A 13,724-nucleotide genomic window follows, 5' to 3' on the forward strand; every position below is an offset into this window, starting at 1 on the left:
CAGGCAAGTGGCCATGATGCTCCTAGGTCACAGCGTACTGTACTGCTTCTATTGCTTGTATTTTCTAATCTCATATATTGAATAGTCGAAACGTCTACTTCTACATCTCCCACAGTGCCCAGCTTCCCCCGAGCTTCTCCTCCCACTCTGCCTGATGGCAAGGTATCACATCGAAGCCATGTGGCTGTGTCATCTGGTCGTCTTTCCCGATTGGGCAGAACTGCTGCGACAACATGTTTGCAGCAAAGTCAACGGTCACGCATCCAGACATACGAGACTGATACGGCTAAACCTATTCAAAACTTGACCATAGAGTAGACTCTCACGCAAGCTGGTTGCCTGCTGAGGACAGTGGATGCTGCGAAGACGACAGCTAGTGGGCTGCTCACCCACAGCCCAACGCATATCTTGCACCCGAACCGCAGCCTGGATATATATATGTATTCGCATTCACAAAGCCCTCGACAACACGACTGAGACAAGGCTACGAGGACGAGCAACAACAGCGGTCAGGCGTGCGCGTCGTCTGTTCCAACAACCAGATGGTCGGTGGTGAGGGGCCGTGATGCCGACGATGAGACATGGGATGGGACACGCGAGCGAGCGAAGCGGCCGTTTCTTGTCTTGAGACGTTGTGGCATCGAAGAAGCAACCGGTGGCCGTTTGGAAGAGAGAGGGAGAGAGAGAGAGAGAATAGACGTCGTGTTTGCATACAGGACAACAAGACCCAATAGGGCGTCATGCAGGGAAACAGCCTTGGCGGGGATGCCACGATCCATCCCTGGGCTGCCGCGGCCGTCTGTCCACTGTCTGTTGCGTTGCCAGCCCAGTCGAGGTGAGGCGTTTGATCCTCTGTCTCCCCCTCTCCCTCCTCGACCAACAACACCCTCTCTAACCCCCCTCGAGCACGACAAGAGTGACTTGCCAGCAGTACTACATTGCACCGCGCTTCTTCCTTCTTCCCATCGCCCCCGCCCGTTCGCGTCCTGTGTTGCTTGAGGCCTGCTGCTGCCCGCTTCGTCATAGCCGCTTAGCGACTAGAGCGACCCGCGGTCCCGTGTCAGCGCATTCACCCTCAACAAGCCTTATTACTCTGCTTGTCAATCAGACGCTCCAGTAGCTTCCGCTGGCAAGACAAGACTGTCGGCCGCAATAGTAAGCGGACCACCACTCGACCCGCCCACGCCAGCGCCACCCTCCCTCCTCTCTACCGCCCAATTGCGACCCTGAGCACCTCCAGCGCCTGCCCAACCCAGCCCGCGTCCTCCTCTCCCTCCCTCCCTTGCCCGCAGGAAACGCAACCGCCTCAACCACCATGAACGAACACACAAAACTCCCCGTCTTCCCGCGCACCTCAGCACGCAGACCACCCAACATGTCTCGCTCGCGCAGAGCCCAGAGAGATACAAGTGCCTCAGGCTCCGACTCGTCCGCCTCCACGTCCCCCGAGCGCGGCTTCGACGATGACAAGGACTCGCTCATGCTGCAGTCCAACGATTCTCTCTCCTCCCTGGCGCCCTCGCTATCTCCAGACTCGGACGACGACGCTCGCCGGCGCGCCATCGAAGAACAGAACCGCATCTCGCCCATCTCACGCCTCCCCGCCGAGCTCATGATCGCCGTCTTCGCCAAGTTGTCCTCCCCCGCCGACCTCAAGAACTGCATGCTGGTCTCCAAGGACTGGGCGAGAAACAGCGTAGGTCTCCTCTGGCACAGGCCGTCCACAAACAAATGGTCCAATGTCAAGAGTGCCATCTGGACCGTGAACAAGGCAAACAGCTTCTTCGACTACAGCAGTCTGATCAAGAGACTCAACTTGTCAGCGCTCGGCAACGAAGTCAGCGATGGCACACTGAAACCTCTTTCTGGATGCAAGCGCGTCGAGCGTCTGACCTTGACCAACTGCACCAAGCTGACGGATCTGAGTCTGGTGGCTATGCTCGAGGATAACCGGAGTCTTCTGGCGTTGGATGTCACAAACGTGGATGCGACCACCGACAAGACAATGTTTGCCTTGGCACAACATGCCGTACGGCTGCAGGGATTGAACATAACAAACTGCAAGAAGATCACAGACGAGTCGCTCGAGGCTGTGGCCCGAAACTGCAGACATCTCAAGCGGCTCAAACTCAACGGATGTTCGCAACTGAGCGACAAGAGCATCATCGCTTTTGCGAGAAACTGCCGCTACATCCTCGAAATCGACCTTCACGACTGCAAGAACCTCGCTGACGAGTCTATAACCACCCTCATCACCGAAGGCCCGAATCTTAGGGAGTTACGCCTGGCCCACTGCTGGAGGATTACGGACCAAGCCTTCCTCCGCCTTCCGTCCGATGCTACCTATGAGAGCCTCCGTATTCTAGACCTCACCGACTGCGGAGAATTACAGGATTCCGGTGTTCAGAAGATCGTATATGCAGCGCCACGACTCCGAAACCTCGTCCTTGCAAAGTGCCGCAACATCACAGACAGAGCCGTCTTGGCCATCACACGCCTGGGCAAGAACCTGCATTATATTCACTTGGGTCACTGCTCGCGTATCACGGATACGGGTGTTGCACAGCTGGTGAAGCTGTGCAATCGAATCCGTTATATCGATTTGGCCTGCTGCACCAATCTCACAGACGCATCAGTTATGCAGCTAGCCATGCTTCCAAAACTGAAACGAATAGGACTAGTCAAATGCGCAGCCATTACAGACCGTAGTATATTAGCACTCGCGAAACCTAAGCAAGTGGGCTCTGGTGGACCAATTGCCCCCAGCGTGCTAGAGAGAGTTCATCTCAGCTACTGCACCAACCTCACCTTGGCGGTATGTTACACGCCCCCCTGATTTACTTGCACTCCCCTGACCTGACTTGACTAGGGTATCCACGCCCTCCTTAACAATTGCCCGCGTTTGACCCACCTCTCCTTGACAGGCGTGCAAGCCTTTCTCCGCGACGACCTCCTCGTCTTCTGCCGCGAAGCCCCCCCTGAATTCAACGAACACCAACGCGACGTGTTTTGTGTCTTCAGTGGCGTCGGCGTACAGCGTCTGCGTGGTTTTCTGAACACGAATGGCCAGAATGAGGATCGCGATTCGTCCTTTGGCGACAACGAAGGAACCATGTACAATGACGGCGAAGATGGTGGCGACGTCATTATCAATGTCACAGCGCAAGCGAATGGCATGGTTATCGACGAGATGGACGAAGAATTCGGTAATGATAGCGAGATGTTAGGCCAGGATTAGGTGGCTGCTCTGTGGCGCTTCGACAATTGTGCCCACGGTATGCATATCTGGATATGCACTTGTGATTGGCTGTTTCCCATCCAATTTCTTCTTTTTCCATCTGCATCATACAGCGGAGTTTTATTTTTATTTTTTTAGCATCACTAGCGGCATGGCATGGCATGGCATGGCCTGGGATACACTCTCTCATATGGATGATGCAACGGCCGAACTGTGGGACGCGGAACGGCAACGATACCCTTTGTGGCTTTAGTATTTTGTAGAAGTGAGTCCGTGTTGATGGTATACGATTAGGACACGCGTAGTTTCAGTCAAACAGAAGCTCTAAACACCTTGTTTACTTGAAGTATATCCTCTGCATGACCGAAATGCAAACCAAACATGTCTTCCAACTCAAAAAGCCAAAGAACCAGACCGCAGCTACGCCAACCCCTGAACATCTACCCCTACCCGCAAAGCATTGAAAACATTACTTCAGAAGCCCGCACATACACCCACAATCCGGCACAGGACACATGGCATGCCTCGCAAACCAATCCCGCGCATGATGCCCATGAAACCCATGCGAACAACTCATACAAAACACCATCAACCGGGCCTCGAGATCCTCCCCGTTGAGACTGTCATACGCACCCTGCTTGGCCGGATCCGGGCTACCCAGCCACAACATGCACAGTCCACACCTAGGCATCTGAGTAGCACAGTTAGGACACGCGAGCGCCGGGGAAGACGCCTGGCGCTGTTTCTGCGGGCCAATGGTCGGTTTAGAAGGCTGATTTGGGGTCGGTATGAGGCGCTGTTTCGCAGAGCGGGGATCCTTGCGTAGAGCGAGGTTTTGCTGGCAATTAAGGCAGCGGATCGTCAGGCTAGGCTGGGTTGGTTTGTTCACGCTGCGGCCTTCTCGCGTGACGCTGCGGAGATTGTGCTCTTTGGTGTAGCGTGTGCGTTCGAGGAAGGTGCGCCAGGTCTGCATGTGAGAGAGGTAAATGTCTTTCCACAGGGTCCAGCGTGCGTCTTGGATGTATAGCGGGCAGGCGCGCGAGAGGAGGAGCACGGCGTCTTGGATTCTAGACGGGTGCTTGGATATGTGGACTTGGAGGAGGTCGAGGGCACGCGTGGTGAAGCCTGTTAGGAGGAGGCCGGAGATATCGCCTTCGCGTATCACGGCTGCCGTGGCTATGTTGAGGAAATGCGAGAGTTGGCTGTCGGAGAGGTATTTGAGGGCGACTGCGACACGGTCGTTGAGCGATAGCTGACTCATACCTACGACCGTGGTCCATTCGCCAGAGATGAAGTATACTAGGAGGGATTTTAGGTAGGGATCGGAGGTCATGTCTGCCATCCAGGCACATGCTTCGCGCTGGTCGGCGGATACACCGGATGAAGGCGATGCACAGGAGATTACAGCAGCGAGGCCGATATCATCTTGTGGAAGCTTCTTCTGCTGAAGTTTGGAGCGCAGCAAGGCGAGAGCCACGTCTTTGTAGCCTTGGAAGACGGCAAGGACAATGGCTTTGTAGATATCTCCTTCGTCTGCTAGGGTTTGGCAACTTTTTTGCACACCGAGTTTGTCGAGTGACCATCCGCAGAGACTCAGGCACAACTGTCGATTCTCGGGGTACTCTGTCTTTATGCCTTCGAAAGCAGGGAATTCCGCCCCTTCGACAATCTCCTTGACCGCGTCACTGAACATCTCCTGACTAGTCTTCGCATCTGGGTCGATGAGTCGCTCATCGTACATGGTCAATTCGTTCGCCCATATCGAGCTCACGCCCAGGTACATCAAGTCTAAGCCATTGCCGACCATGCCGTCACCCGAAGCGTGTGCATCCATTCGGTCGACAAGGGTCCAGATATCGACAAGCCAGGGGTCGTTAGAAACGATGGCTTTGTTGCGGGCACAATCAAGCGAGTATCCTTCCTGGACGCGGCGCTTGGGGGCTTGCAAGACTGCGAGGTAGTCGCTAAGTGAAAGTTTCACATGAGGATATCCTAGGTTAAGAAGGTCTTCGTGAATTTCATGGCTGGGATGTGTTGCTGAAAGTAGAGGACGGTTCCGCTGGCTATTGCTGAGGCGCATTCTATCCATGCTCGCCGAGAGAATGCTTCTGTCGTCCTGGTTGAAGCCGTACTTCTCGCCCAGTACTTCATTTTGCACTTCACTAAGGTCATCTGCGATCGTGCCATGGGGCGAACTTGGCCTCGCAATACAAGTCCGGTCTTTGTATATCTCTTCGAGTGCGCTGACATTGAGGCGAGGCACCGGTGGCGGTACCCTCAAAACCTCAACCTCGCGATTTGAATGCAAAGCTAATGCACATTGCCCACTGAGGGTATTACCAGTAGTCATGAAGTCGTAAGCCATGACGCGCCCCTTCTCGTCCTGTTGATTTGTCTTGTCATGCGAAGGGTACCGTAGATGATGTGAAGCTTTCGTATAGTACGGGGACGCCCATGTCCGAGCGAATGGCGTATCCGCAGTCTTAGCCGGCTGATGAGAATGCTGCGCCATCTCGATAACTCTAAACTCGCCTGTATTGGCAAGAACACCAAACGTTCCTCTCTTGGTGCCAGAATAGCGTAGACTCCAGATAGATGCCGAGTGGGAGTTATCGACGACAGGCTTGAACTCAAGAACGGCTCCACTATTTGCAGTGTCATTGGACGTTCCGCGCTGCTTGACGAATCGCGTATCCCAGACTATTACTGTAGGATCACCTGCCGTGCCAGCTGAGAGAAAGTAATTCTCGTCCAAGGGATCAATGGCAATATTGTGTACCTGGCGCGTCTGAAATTGAGCAATGCCAGTCGTACTCGAATCTAGCATGGATGAGCAAAAGGGTCTGTCCAGTTGCAGATATAAACTGACCTCTGAGATCGTAGATGCGAACATACTGTCTCGAGACGCCTGCAACGAGCGTGTCCGGCTGTCCGGCAAAAAACTTGATACTCGAGATAGCCTCTGAACTCGCCAACTTCCTATATGGCTCATCCTTACTGGTAAACCGCGAGTCATTCAGGTCGTAGATGTTGAGACAGACATCGTTTCTAACCCTATCCAGGCCCGTAGCCAGTAGATTCTTTGAGCTAAATGCGATGGAATTGCACTTCCTTTGGTGCCGAATGGAAAAGGAGTGAACGTAGTCATTCTCCGGCTTGTCCGGGTCTAGAGTAACAACGATGGCTTCTCCAGAGGCAGACCCTATAGCGACAATGCTGGGATCCTTCTTGGACCAGTCAAAAGCGGTGTAATTGGGTAATTTGTCGCGAATACATATCTGCCTGTACTTGACCTTGCTCTTCTCAAAGTCATCGATCTGACAGAGCCGCAGTCGGTTTCCTGCTACGTCAATGATCAAAAAGCGCCGGTTGTCGCGTGTTGAGTGGGGCGACCATCTTATAGCTGCTTCCATGTTACTAGTGGAGGGCCTGTAATACCGCCGTGGTAAAGGTACGAGGTCCTAAGAGGATAGACAATCTCATGGGGCAGGAAATAAGGAGAGAACAAGGGTATATTTGAATGATACGGGCCTCATCTTTCGTTTCTGGCAAGTCCTGTGGATGAGGAGTAGTGAAGGTAACGGCTCGTGACATGGCTTGGCGTGCATCAAGGCGGTCGGGCGGTTCTGCCGCCCCGCTAAAACTTTCCCTGCCTCATGGTCCACCAAAACTTCTACAACCTGTTGCGCCAACACACGACAAGATGATGTCGCAGAAACGAAAGCACGCCGAGTTTGCGGATATCGAACCCTCCAAATCCAAGCCATTCAAAAAACACCAACCCTTCAAGCCCAGCAACGGCCAGCCAAAGCCCAGGCGCCCTCAGGTCTCCAATGACATCTCAAAGACCACCAGCAACAATGCGCTGAAAAGCCGGATCCGAGACTTGAAGCGCCTTCTCGTGCATGTGGAGAGTGTCGAAGGCCACAAGATGTCTGCTGGCATGCGTATAGAGCGAGAGAGAGAATTAGAGGCGTGTGAGCATGAGTTGAAGGAGAACGTTGAGAGCAGCAGGGAGGCAGATTACAGGCAGAAGATGATTGGGAAGTACCATCAGGTGCGATTCTTCGGTGAGTTGTGGCAAACGCAAAAGATCCGTCCGGGGAGAATACTGATCATGGACAGACCGACAAAGAGCAACGCGCATACTCAAGAGGCTGAAGAAGGAAATGTCCGCATCAGAAGACGAACCACAGAAGACGAAGCTAAACCAGCGGATACACAATGCAGAGGTGGATGTGAACTATGCGATATACTACCCGCTGATGAAGCCGTATTCCTCGCTATACCCCAAGTCGAAGACCGGCAAATCTGCAGAAGCCGAAGAGGAAGACGATGACAAGGGCAATCGAGAGGTTGATGGACCTAAAGGCAACGTCGAGATGTGGAGGGCTGTAGAGAAGGCCATGACGGAAGGCACTCTGGATACGCTACGTTATAGCAAAGAAGCCATGCCAGCTGCACCAGCAAAGAAGGACAATAAGAAGAAAGCATTTACGAAGAGCATCACAAAGCACGAGGATGTTGAAGAGGGTAAAAATCGTCGAGAAAGAAGGAAGGCTGGCGCGGCTAAGGCCCAGAAGGCACAAGAAGAGGCCGAGGAGAGCGACGGCGGTTTCTTCGAGTAGCACTTGATCAAGGCAACACGACGTGTCTCCAGGTTCACAACCTTGTTCATCCACATTATATACCCCGCGATATCAAGTCGCTCGCGCGCACGATCTTCACTGGCTTCGCTTCTCTGTGCCAAGTACCTTGAAAGGATGTGCCTCTGTATTGAAAACCCAAGAATTCTTTCCATCTTTGCCCACTTGCCATTCCGCCTCAGGCCCCTGAATCAAGTAGCTATACTTTAGCACCTCTGCAAACCAGACTGTGCGTTCAAAGTCAGCAAAAGCCCCTCCACGCGTTTTACAAGTGATCACTTACAGCTTTCCTGGAAATCTTGAAAGCCACCTCCGCCCGCTGCATTCACGTCGTTGATCGAACTGTACCCGCTCCCCACTCTCGTCGTAGCATTGATAGCAACAAACGCATCCCACGCCCAGTCCTGGTATTTTGGATCACTGGTGGCACGGTACGCGTAGTAGTAGCTCTCGATGACTTCTGGGCGGAGAACGTAATCGGAACTGGTAATGTAAAAGCCTGTGCGGTTGAAGAAGGCAGTTTGGTTAGCAGGCACACGAGCAGGGTCCCAGGAGAAGCTTTCCGGGCCAATGCCAGTCGCAGTTTGTGTGTAAGTGTCGTGGCAGCCATCTACGAGGGTGAGGCCAAAGTCGATGTAGCGCTGTGACGAAAGGACTTGGCCAGCGAGAATAAAGTTCCCACCGTCAAAGCACGCTAGATGCTGGCTGCTCAGGTCGAGCGTCGTGCCATTGAACGCTGCTAGGAACGTCAAGTCAGGCCGGGTTTGGGGGTGCGAGGTCAAGTACTTGATAGTACTGTCTGCAGCGACGATCCAGCGATCCTTCAGCGTAGCGTAGCGCTCAGGGTTGTATATCCACATCTTAATCAGGTATTCGTAGAATGAGTCTGCGCCGCCTATCCAGCCTCCTCTCGCGTCCAGAAATTCGCCAGTCGTCGTGTTGATTCTCATACCCAGCAGCCCAGGGAAGGGCTCAGAGGATGGTGGAGAGGGTTCGAGCAAGTAGCTTTCCGCCTTCTCGACAAGATCCGCATAAGTGTAATTGCCAGAGAGATCAGCAAGACGTGTCCATTCGAGGATTAAAGTGCCAACAGTAGCGAGGCCGTTGGCCTTTCCATCATTTCCCCGAGTCGCGAAGTTGAGGTTATTCCACGGCACGCCACTCGGTGTCTCATAAGCATAGCTCAGATTGTTCGCAAGATTAATGCTTTGCGCCAGTAGTGCATCAACGTTCTCCCTGTCGTCTGCTAGGTGGGCTAGTGGGCCAGTGAGGAAGTCGTAGCCTGAGATCATGCCGCCCAGGTACCGGATGGTTGTTTCAAACAATGAGACCTCATCGAGCGGGACGGACCAATCTATGCTGGGGATGTAGGAGATTATTTGGTTCACAATGGTCTTTTCGTTCATTATCAAGGCAGTGGATAGTGCGTCTACGGCGGACGCACCCCATTTGTTTCTACGTCGTTGGTTAGTGGAGGTGCTACTACTATCTCCACAGCAAAATATACCGTGAGTTGCTAACACCATTTGTAACTGGTTTGAGTTCGTCGTTTGGAAAGGCGTACGTATAGTAGCCTTCCCAGCTCAACTTGAACGTGTCGACTACCGCTTGTGCCCTGGCCGCTCTATTTGGTACATCATTCTGTCTTTTAGGATTGACGTTGGCATAGGCGCCTATGTCTCTCGGTGTGTTTGACGGGAGCGCAGATGCAAAAGGAAGGGCTGCGGCTCCAAGAAAAAGGGGTGTAAACCATGTCATGATGACCCAATATGCTGGCAATTAAGGAATAGTCTGAACCCGCTGGGAAGGAATAGAGGGGAAATGATCCATGGCGGGTACCTCGTTATATACAGTACCTTCGGACCTACCGGGTACGACTGGACCTAATAGTGGAGTACTACTATACGCTGCATACTACCCCGTCTTGAATCTTAACAGGGAGGTGGCCTGCCGAAGGCTTGTTGCATGACCCCACAGCGACGGTCTTGCACCCTCTGTACTGAGTCGATATTGCAATCGGCTTCCTAATGTCGCCGGTGTTGTAGATTCGGTGGACATGTGGTAGTAGCGCATGACAGGATCTTTTTGTGGAAGGTGTCAGGACGGAGTTGCGGCCATGGATATAGTCGCATGCATGCTATGAAGGCCATGTGCGCGCTACTTCGTACAAGCTTGTCGATCGTCAAGCTGTGCATTCCGTCAGTTTCACTCTTGTTCGCTGACAGAATGCTGGCGTCATAGAGGCTCATCGCATATTCCTTACCTCCTTTCGAGGGCAAGCTGCGGCTGCGGGCTCTTGAGCATGCGATATGAGGATCGACGGTTCTGTTGTGTGAGGATGTGCAGGGGAAAGCTAGGCAAGTCGTCCACTAAGAGTGCGGGGGTGATCTACCGGGGAGCGAGGCGTGCATTCATTCAAGGTTCTACGGCGCCCCTCCCGCTTCTTATCCCCGTGTTCGATATCTGCGCATACATACTCTAACATGATTTTTCCATGCTATTCCTCGTTGGTGGCGATGGTTCATCAAATATAAGGCACAGACAAGCAAGAGTCGCGCATGAGGCTTCCATTTCTCTATTCAATCGCGACAACCACACTGTTTCTAGCCCAGTATGTACGTTAGGTCGGCTCAGACCAATCGACCTGTTCCGTTACTGGGCCTCCACCTGCGGAGTAACTGACCTTTAACCTTAGCCTCAACCTCGCTGGTGGTGTCTGGACGAACGTTAGTAATCTTGATACGGATTGATTGTGCTTGGAGCCAACTTACGCCGTTGACAGATGTAACTCTCATTTGCTGTGTTGCTTCCTGGCCTCCCTCCAGCTCACTTGTACTTATTGGCTGCAACTGTAGTTTTTGGCTTTTCGGTACAGCAGCTTGCAAGTTGACCGCTGAAAGCTGACCAAAGCTACCGGTATTTCGGAAGCGCGCAAGGAGTTGCACGGCGTTCGCATCGCGCTTAAGTTGGAAGGTAATCTGGAGGTCGTTCTTGTTGTATGCGGGGAGAACAGGGGGTCCAGACGCGACCGGGGGAGCTGAACTCTGAGCTGGCGGTGACGACGTGCCGCCGAGACCGCCAAGGAGGTCCATGGATGCTGCTTGTGGAGGAGGCCGTGACTGTACAGGGGCGGGAGAGGTGCTAGGCCCGGAATTGAAGAGGTCCATGATATTCGCAACATTTGACTGAGGCGTGGCAGACGTCTGAGGAGGTGGCGATGAGGAGGATGGGCCTCCTCCACCAAGAATATCTGCGAGTAGATCTTGGCTGTGCTGAGTACCATTGGCGCCGTTGCTCTCCACGGAAGGCCCAGAGTCGCCCATTAGGTCGAGTAGTAGGTCTTCCGTCGCCGCTTGCGCAGGTTTCTTCTTGAGGACTTTCGACTGTCGCTTCTTGGTCGCTTCTCCAAGTACCCGTGACTCTTCGCGAATCTCAGGCGGTGGCATCTTCTCCAAAACACCCCTTCTGATTTGATCGTGCCCAAACAGATTGACATACTCGGCCGCACGCTGTTGGGTCTCCACGTCGAGATTTGCTCCGTATCTTAGCAGTAATCGTCGTAGACGCTCGATTTGCGCGGGGTCGCTTAACCGTGTTGTCAGTTTTATCGACGCTGTGATAATGTATTGCTGAACAATGAGACCCGCGTAACTACTGCCGAGGATCGTCTCGAAGAGATCGACGATGTCGCTTTCCTTGATCTCCTTGACAAGCTCCTCCTCTTCATACTGGCCGCCTCTCAGCAACGCATCACCGTACTCCCCGATTACCCAAGAGCCAGCAAGAGTGAGGCCTTCTTGAGTGATGTCTTCTTTCAAAGCGGTGTAGAGCTTTTGTACAGAGTAAGTCTGAAGGTCAGGTGTAGTCGCGATCAGTCGGACGAATGATGATAATATCTGCTCCTTGACATAGTTACCAGCCTAGAAAATTGTATCAGCGAAACCCACAAAAGTTTCAATCATGAGTGGACTCACAAGCTTCAGAACCCGCAACATGGTGTCGACGTGCCATCTCTTATTTGGTGCAAACCGGTCTGCTGCAACACCAATTTGAGAAGTCATTACCGGCTTGAACTCGTTGTCGGCAACCTCCAAGAAAGCAAGCAACTCCCGAATTAATACCCGCACATTGCTTTCATTGATCAAAGTGAAACTGAGATCAAGGGCTCTTCTTCGAATACTAATGTCGGGGTCTCGCAGGCAGTCCAATATGGTGTTTCGGTGTCGCTGAACGGCGTTCGGCTCAACTGCTACCACCTTGATCAATGTGTTGAGGGCGACGTATCTGATGTTGTTGTCCCTGTTCGACAAGAACTTTCCAAGAATGTTCACACCGAGTACGCGAAGACCGGAATCGGCCTCAATATCGAGAATTGTAAGCACTGCCTCATACAAGATAGAGTTGCCAACATTTTTGGACGAGTCGGTGTTCGTAGCAACCTTTGATAGTCAGTCATAAATCCTTTAGGCGATGAAGGCGTCATACCTGCGCAAGGATGTCGTTGATCTGCTCGCTCACTTGAACGTCGCCACGAGCTAAAACTCGGAGTAGTTGCAGAATCTTGCACTGCAAGAATGGATCGGTGATGCCTGTTACGTCATGCTCAGGAGCATAGCCAGAAGACGATAGTCCCTTCAGCATCTTGACCAAGCCCGGGACTATAGGCTTAAAGATATCCTTGATGCCTTGCTCGTCGTCCTCTACCTCGTCTGCCACACACAGGCTTTCTACCAATGTGATGCCACATAGTAGAACGCCATGGTTTCGGTCTTGCAACAACAACTTTGCTTTATCCAGGAAGTGCTCCTGCAAGTCTGGCACCTTGCGACATATCCTCATGGCGCAGAGTGCGGCTTTCCGACGTATGTACGGGTTTGAGGCCGATATAATGGTTTCCACTTCGGGGAACAGATCTCGAGCCATTTCGACGGAGGCAATGTTACCGAGGGTGCAGAGCGCCAGACCGACGATGTATTGGTTCGAGTGGTTCAGATCACTGCACGAGTGTTAGCGACCAATGTTCCTAGTCACAACCAAGGGTCGTACTTCTTGAGCGAGTTGGTGACCAGTGTTAAAACCTCTTGGTTCTCGTCCAGCAGCAACATTGTCCCCAGGTAACCCAGTCGCTTGTCCGCAAAGCGCGGAGAGGCCAGCAGTTTCAGGCATTCGATCTGTCCAAAATGGGTCCTCTCACCCAGGGTGAAGAGGTACAGTAGCTTGGCGACATTGTTTCTCCTACTTGCATGTGAATGGTTGGCCCTACAGTTGACAGCATGCTGCAACGCACCTCACATTCGAATCGTGGCTTTCCTCCCTGAAGCTTGAGCGAATCGCTGCACTCTCCTTGTGGACGACGGCCCGCTCGTCTGCTATCGTTTTTGCGGCTCGCACATTTCGAATGAATTGCTTCACTAGGAATCCTTAGTATATGTCCAACGCTGGGAGCTGGCGATGCTTGGCGTACAAGAAGTCATTGTGGTGGCCTCTCGGACCCCACCCAGGCAACGTTTGAGCGGTCAATCGAAGCGCGGCTCAAGAGAATCGGGAGTGGATTGGTTCGTCGGCGAAGAGTGTATGGTTGGCGTGGGATGCTTCTGCGCATCAACTATTGCTGTTGGCTTCTAGTCGGGAGCGTTGGGGTATGGCTTACAACTGAAGCGGGCCGTCGTTAATCCAGCGTGTCGACGCACCTTCCCTGCTCGAAGGAGCCTAAGCCTGTCTGACTCGCGCTGCCGTGATGTAACCGGCACCGCGTTTCGAACCATCTATCTTGTTTGACGCAGCATGGCCACCTAGGCCGCTTCAAGTTGTTTCTATGTAGCTACCAATACAAATCCTTC

General features: G+C 52.9%; 6 protein-coding genes across 6 annotated transcripts; 2 read left to right on the plus strand and 4 right to left on the minus strand.

Moving 5' to 3' along the window:
• Positions 1-41: 41 nt before the first annotated feature.
• On the minus strand, positions 42-1,211 carry K460DRAFT_367932 (uncharacterized protein). Its single transcript, XM_040933682.1, has one exon. The coding sequence runs from the start codon at positions 777-779 to the stop codon at positions 510-512; it is 270 nt and encodes an 89-aa protein (XP_040785566.1). The 5' UTR covers positions 780-1,211; the 3' UTR covers positions 42-509.
• Positions 1,212-1,315: 104 nt separating this feature from the next.
• Positions 1,316-3,238, plus strand: K460DRAFT_289208 (RNI-like protein; the record flags this gene model as incomplete). Its single annotated transcript, XM_040929104.1, has 2 exons — positions 1,316-2,815; positions 2,870-3,238. 2 exons carry the CDS (start codon positions 1,316-1,318, stop codon positions 3,236-3,238), a joined length of 1,869 nt encoding a protein of 622 aa, XP_040785567.1.
• Positions 3,239-3,707: 469 nt separating this feature from the next.
• Positions 3,708-6,651, minus strand: K460DRAFT_356790 (WD40 repeat-like protein; the record flags this gene model as incomplete). Its single annotated transcript, XM_040931986.1, has 2 exons — positions 3,708-6,058; positions 6,108-6,651. The coding sequence occupies 2 exons, from the start codon at positions 6,649-6,651 to the stop codon at positions 3,708-3,710; spliced, it is 2,895 nt and encodes a 964-aa protein (XP_040785568.1).
• A 290-nt stretch (positions 6,652-6,941) lies between these two features.
• On the plus strand, positions 6,942-7,866 carry K460DRAFT_407380 (uncharacterized protein; the record flags this gene model as incomplete). The annotated part of the gene is made up of 2 exons (XM_040937068.1): positions 6,942-7,308; positions 7,364-7,866. The coding sequence occupies 2 exons, from the start codon at positions 6,942-6,944 to the stop codon at positions 7,864-7,866; spliced, it is 870 nt and encodes a 289-aa protein (XP_040785569.1).
• K460DRAFT_367936 (glycoside hydrolase family 47 protein) lies at positions 7,722-10,043 on the minus strand. Its single transcript, XM_040933683.1, has 3 exons — positions 9,392-10,043; positions 8,168-9,339; positions 7,722-8,111 (listed from the first exon to the last, which is right to left on the minus strand). Exons 1-3 carry the CDS (start codon positions 9,640-9,642, stop codon positions 7,963-7,965), a joined length of 1,572 nt encoding a protein of 523 aa, XP_040785570.1. The 5' UTR covers positions 9,643-10,043; the 3' UTR covers positions 7,722-7,962.
• Positions 10,044-10,264: 221 nt separating this feature from the next.
• Positions 10,265-13,521, minus strand: K460DRAFT_314848 (Adaptor protein complex AP-1 gamma subunit). Its single transcript, XM_040930296.1, has 7 exons — positions 13,349-13,521; positions 13,172-13,295; positions 12,931-13,119; positions 12,370-12,880; positions 11,859-12,323; positions 10,656-11,804; positions 10,265-10,600 (listed from the first exon to the last, which is right to left on the minus strand). Exons 1-7 carry the CDS (start codon positions 13,356-13,358, stop codon positions 10,505-10,507), a joined length of 2,544 nt encoding a protein of 847 aa, XP_040785571.1. The 5' UTR covers positions 13,359-13,521; the 3' UTR covers positions 10,265-10,504.
• Positions 13,522-13,724: the final 203 nt, after the last annotated feature.

Source organism: Cucurbitaria berberidis (genome assembly GCF_010015615.1).
Source record: "Cucurbitaria berberidis CBS 394.84 unplaced genomic scaffold K460scaffold_4, whole genome shotgun sequence".
Lineage (NCBI taxonomy): Eukaryota > Fungi > Ascomycota > Dothideomycetes > Pleosporales > Cucurbitariaceae > Cucurbitaria > Cucurbitaria berberidis.

Excerpts from the sequence above, each read along its gene's own strand:
- K460DRAFT_367932 (XM_040933682.1), bottom strand. The coding sequence starts at position 779 with ATGGATCGTGGCATCCCCGCCAAGGCTGTTTCCCTGCATGACGCCCTA.
- K460DRAFT_367936 (XM_040933683.1), bottom strand. The coding sequence starts at position 9,642 with ATGACATGGTTTACACCCCTTTTTCTTGGAGCCGCAGCCCTTCCTTTT. Across the intron at positions 9,340-9,391 it reads AATGGTGTTAGCAACTCACG|AAACAAATGGGGTGCGTCCG; the intron begins GTATATTTTGCT and ends CCAACGACGTAG. Across the intron at positions 8,112-8,167 it reads TCAAGATTTCCAGGAAAGCT|TCTGGTTTGCAGAGGTGCTA; the intron begins GTAAGTGATCAC and ends TTGAACGCACAG.
- K460DRAFT_314848 (XM_040930296.1), bottom strand. Across the intron at positions 13,120-13,171 it reads AGCCACGATTCGAATGTGAG|GAGAAACAATGTCGCCAAGC; the intron begins GTGCGTTGCAGC and ends ACATGCAAGTAG. Across the intron at positions 10,601-10,655 it reads GAGTTACATCTGTCAACGGC|ACACCACCAGCGAGGTTGAG; the intron begins GTAAGTTGGCTC and ends ACGTTCGTCCAG.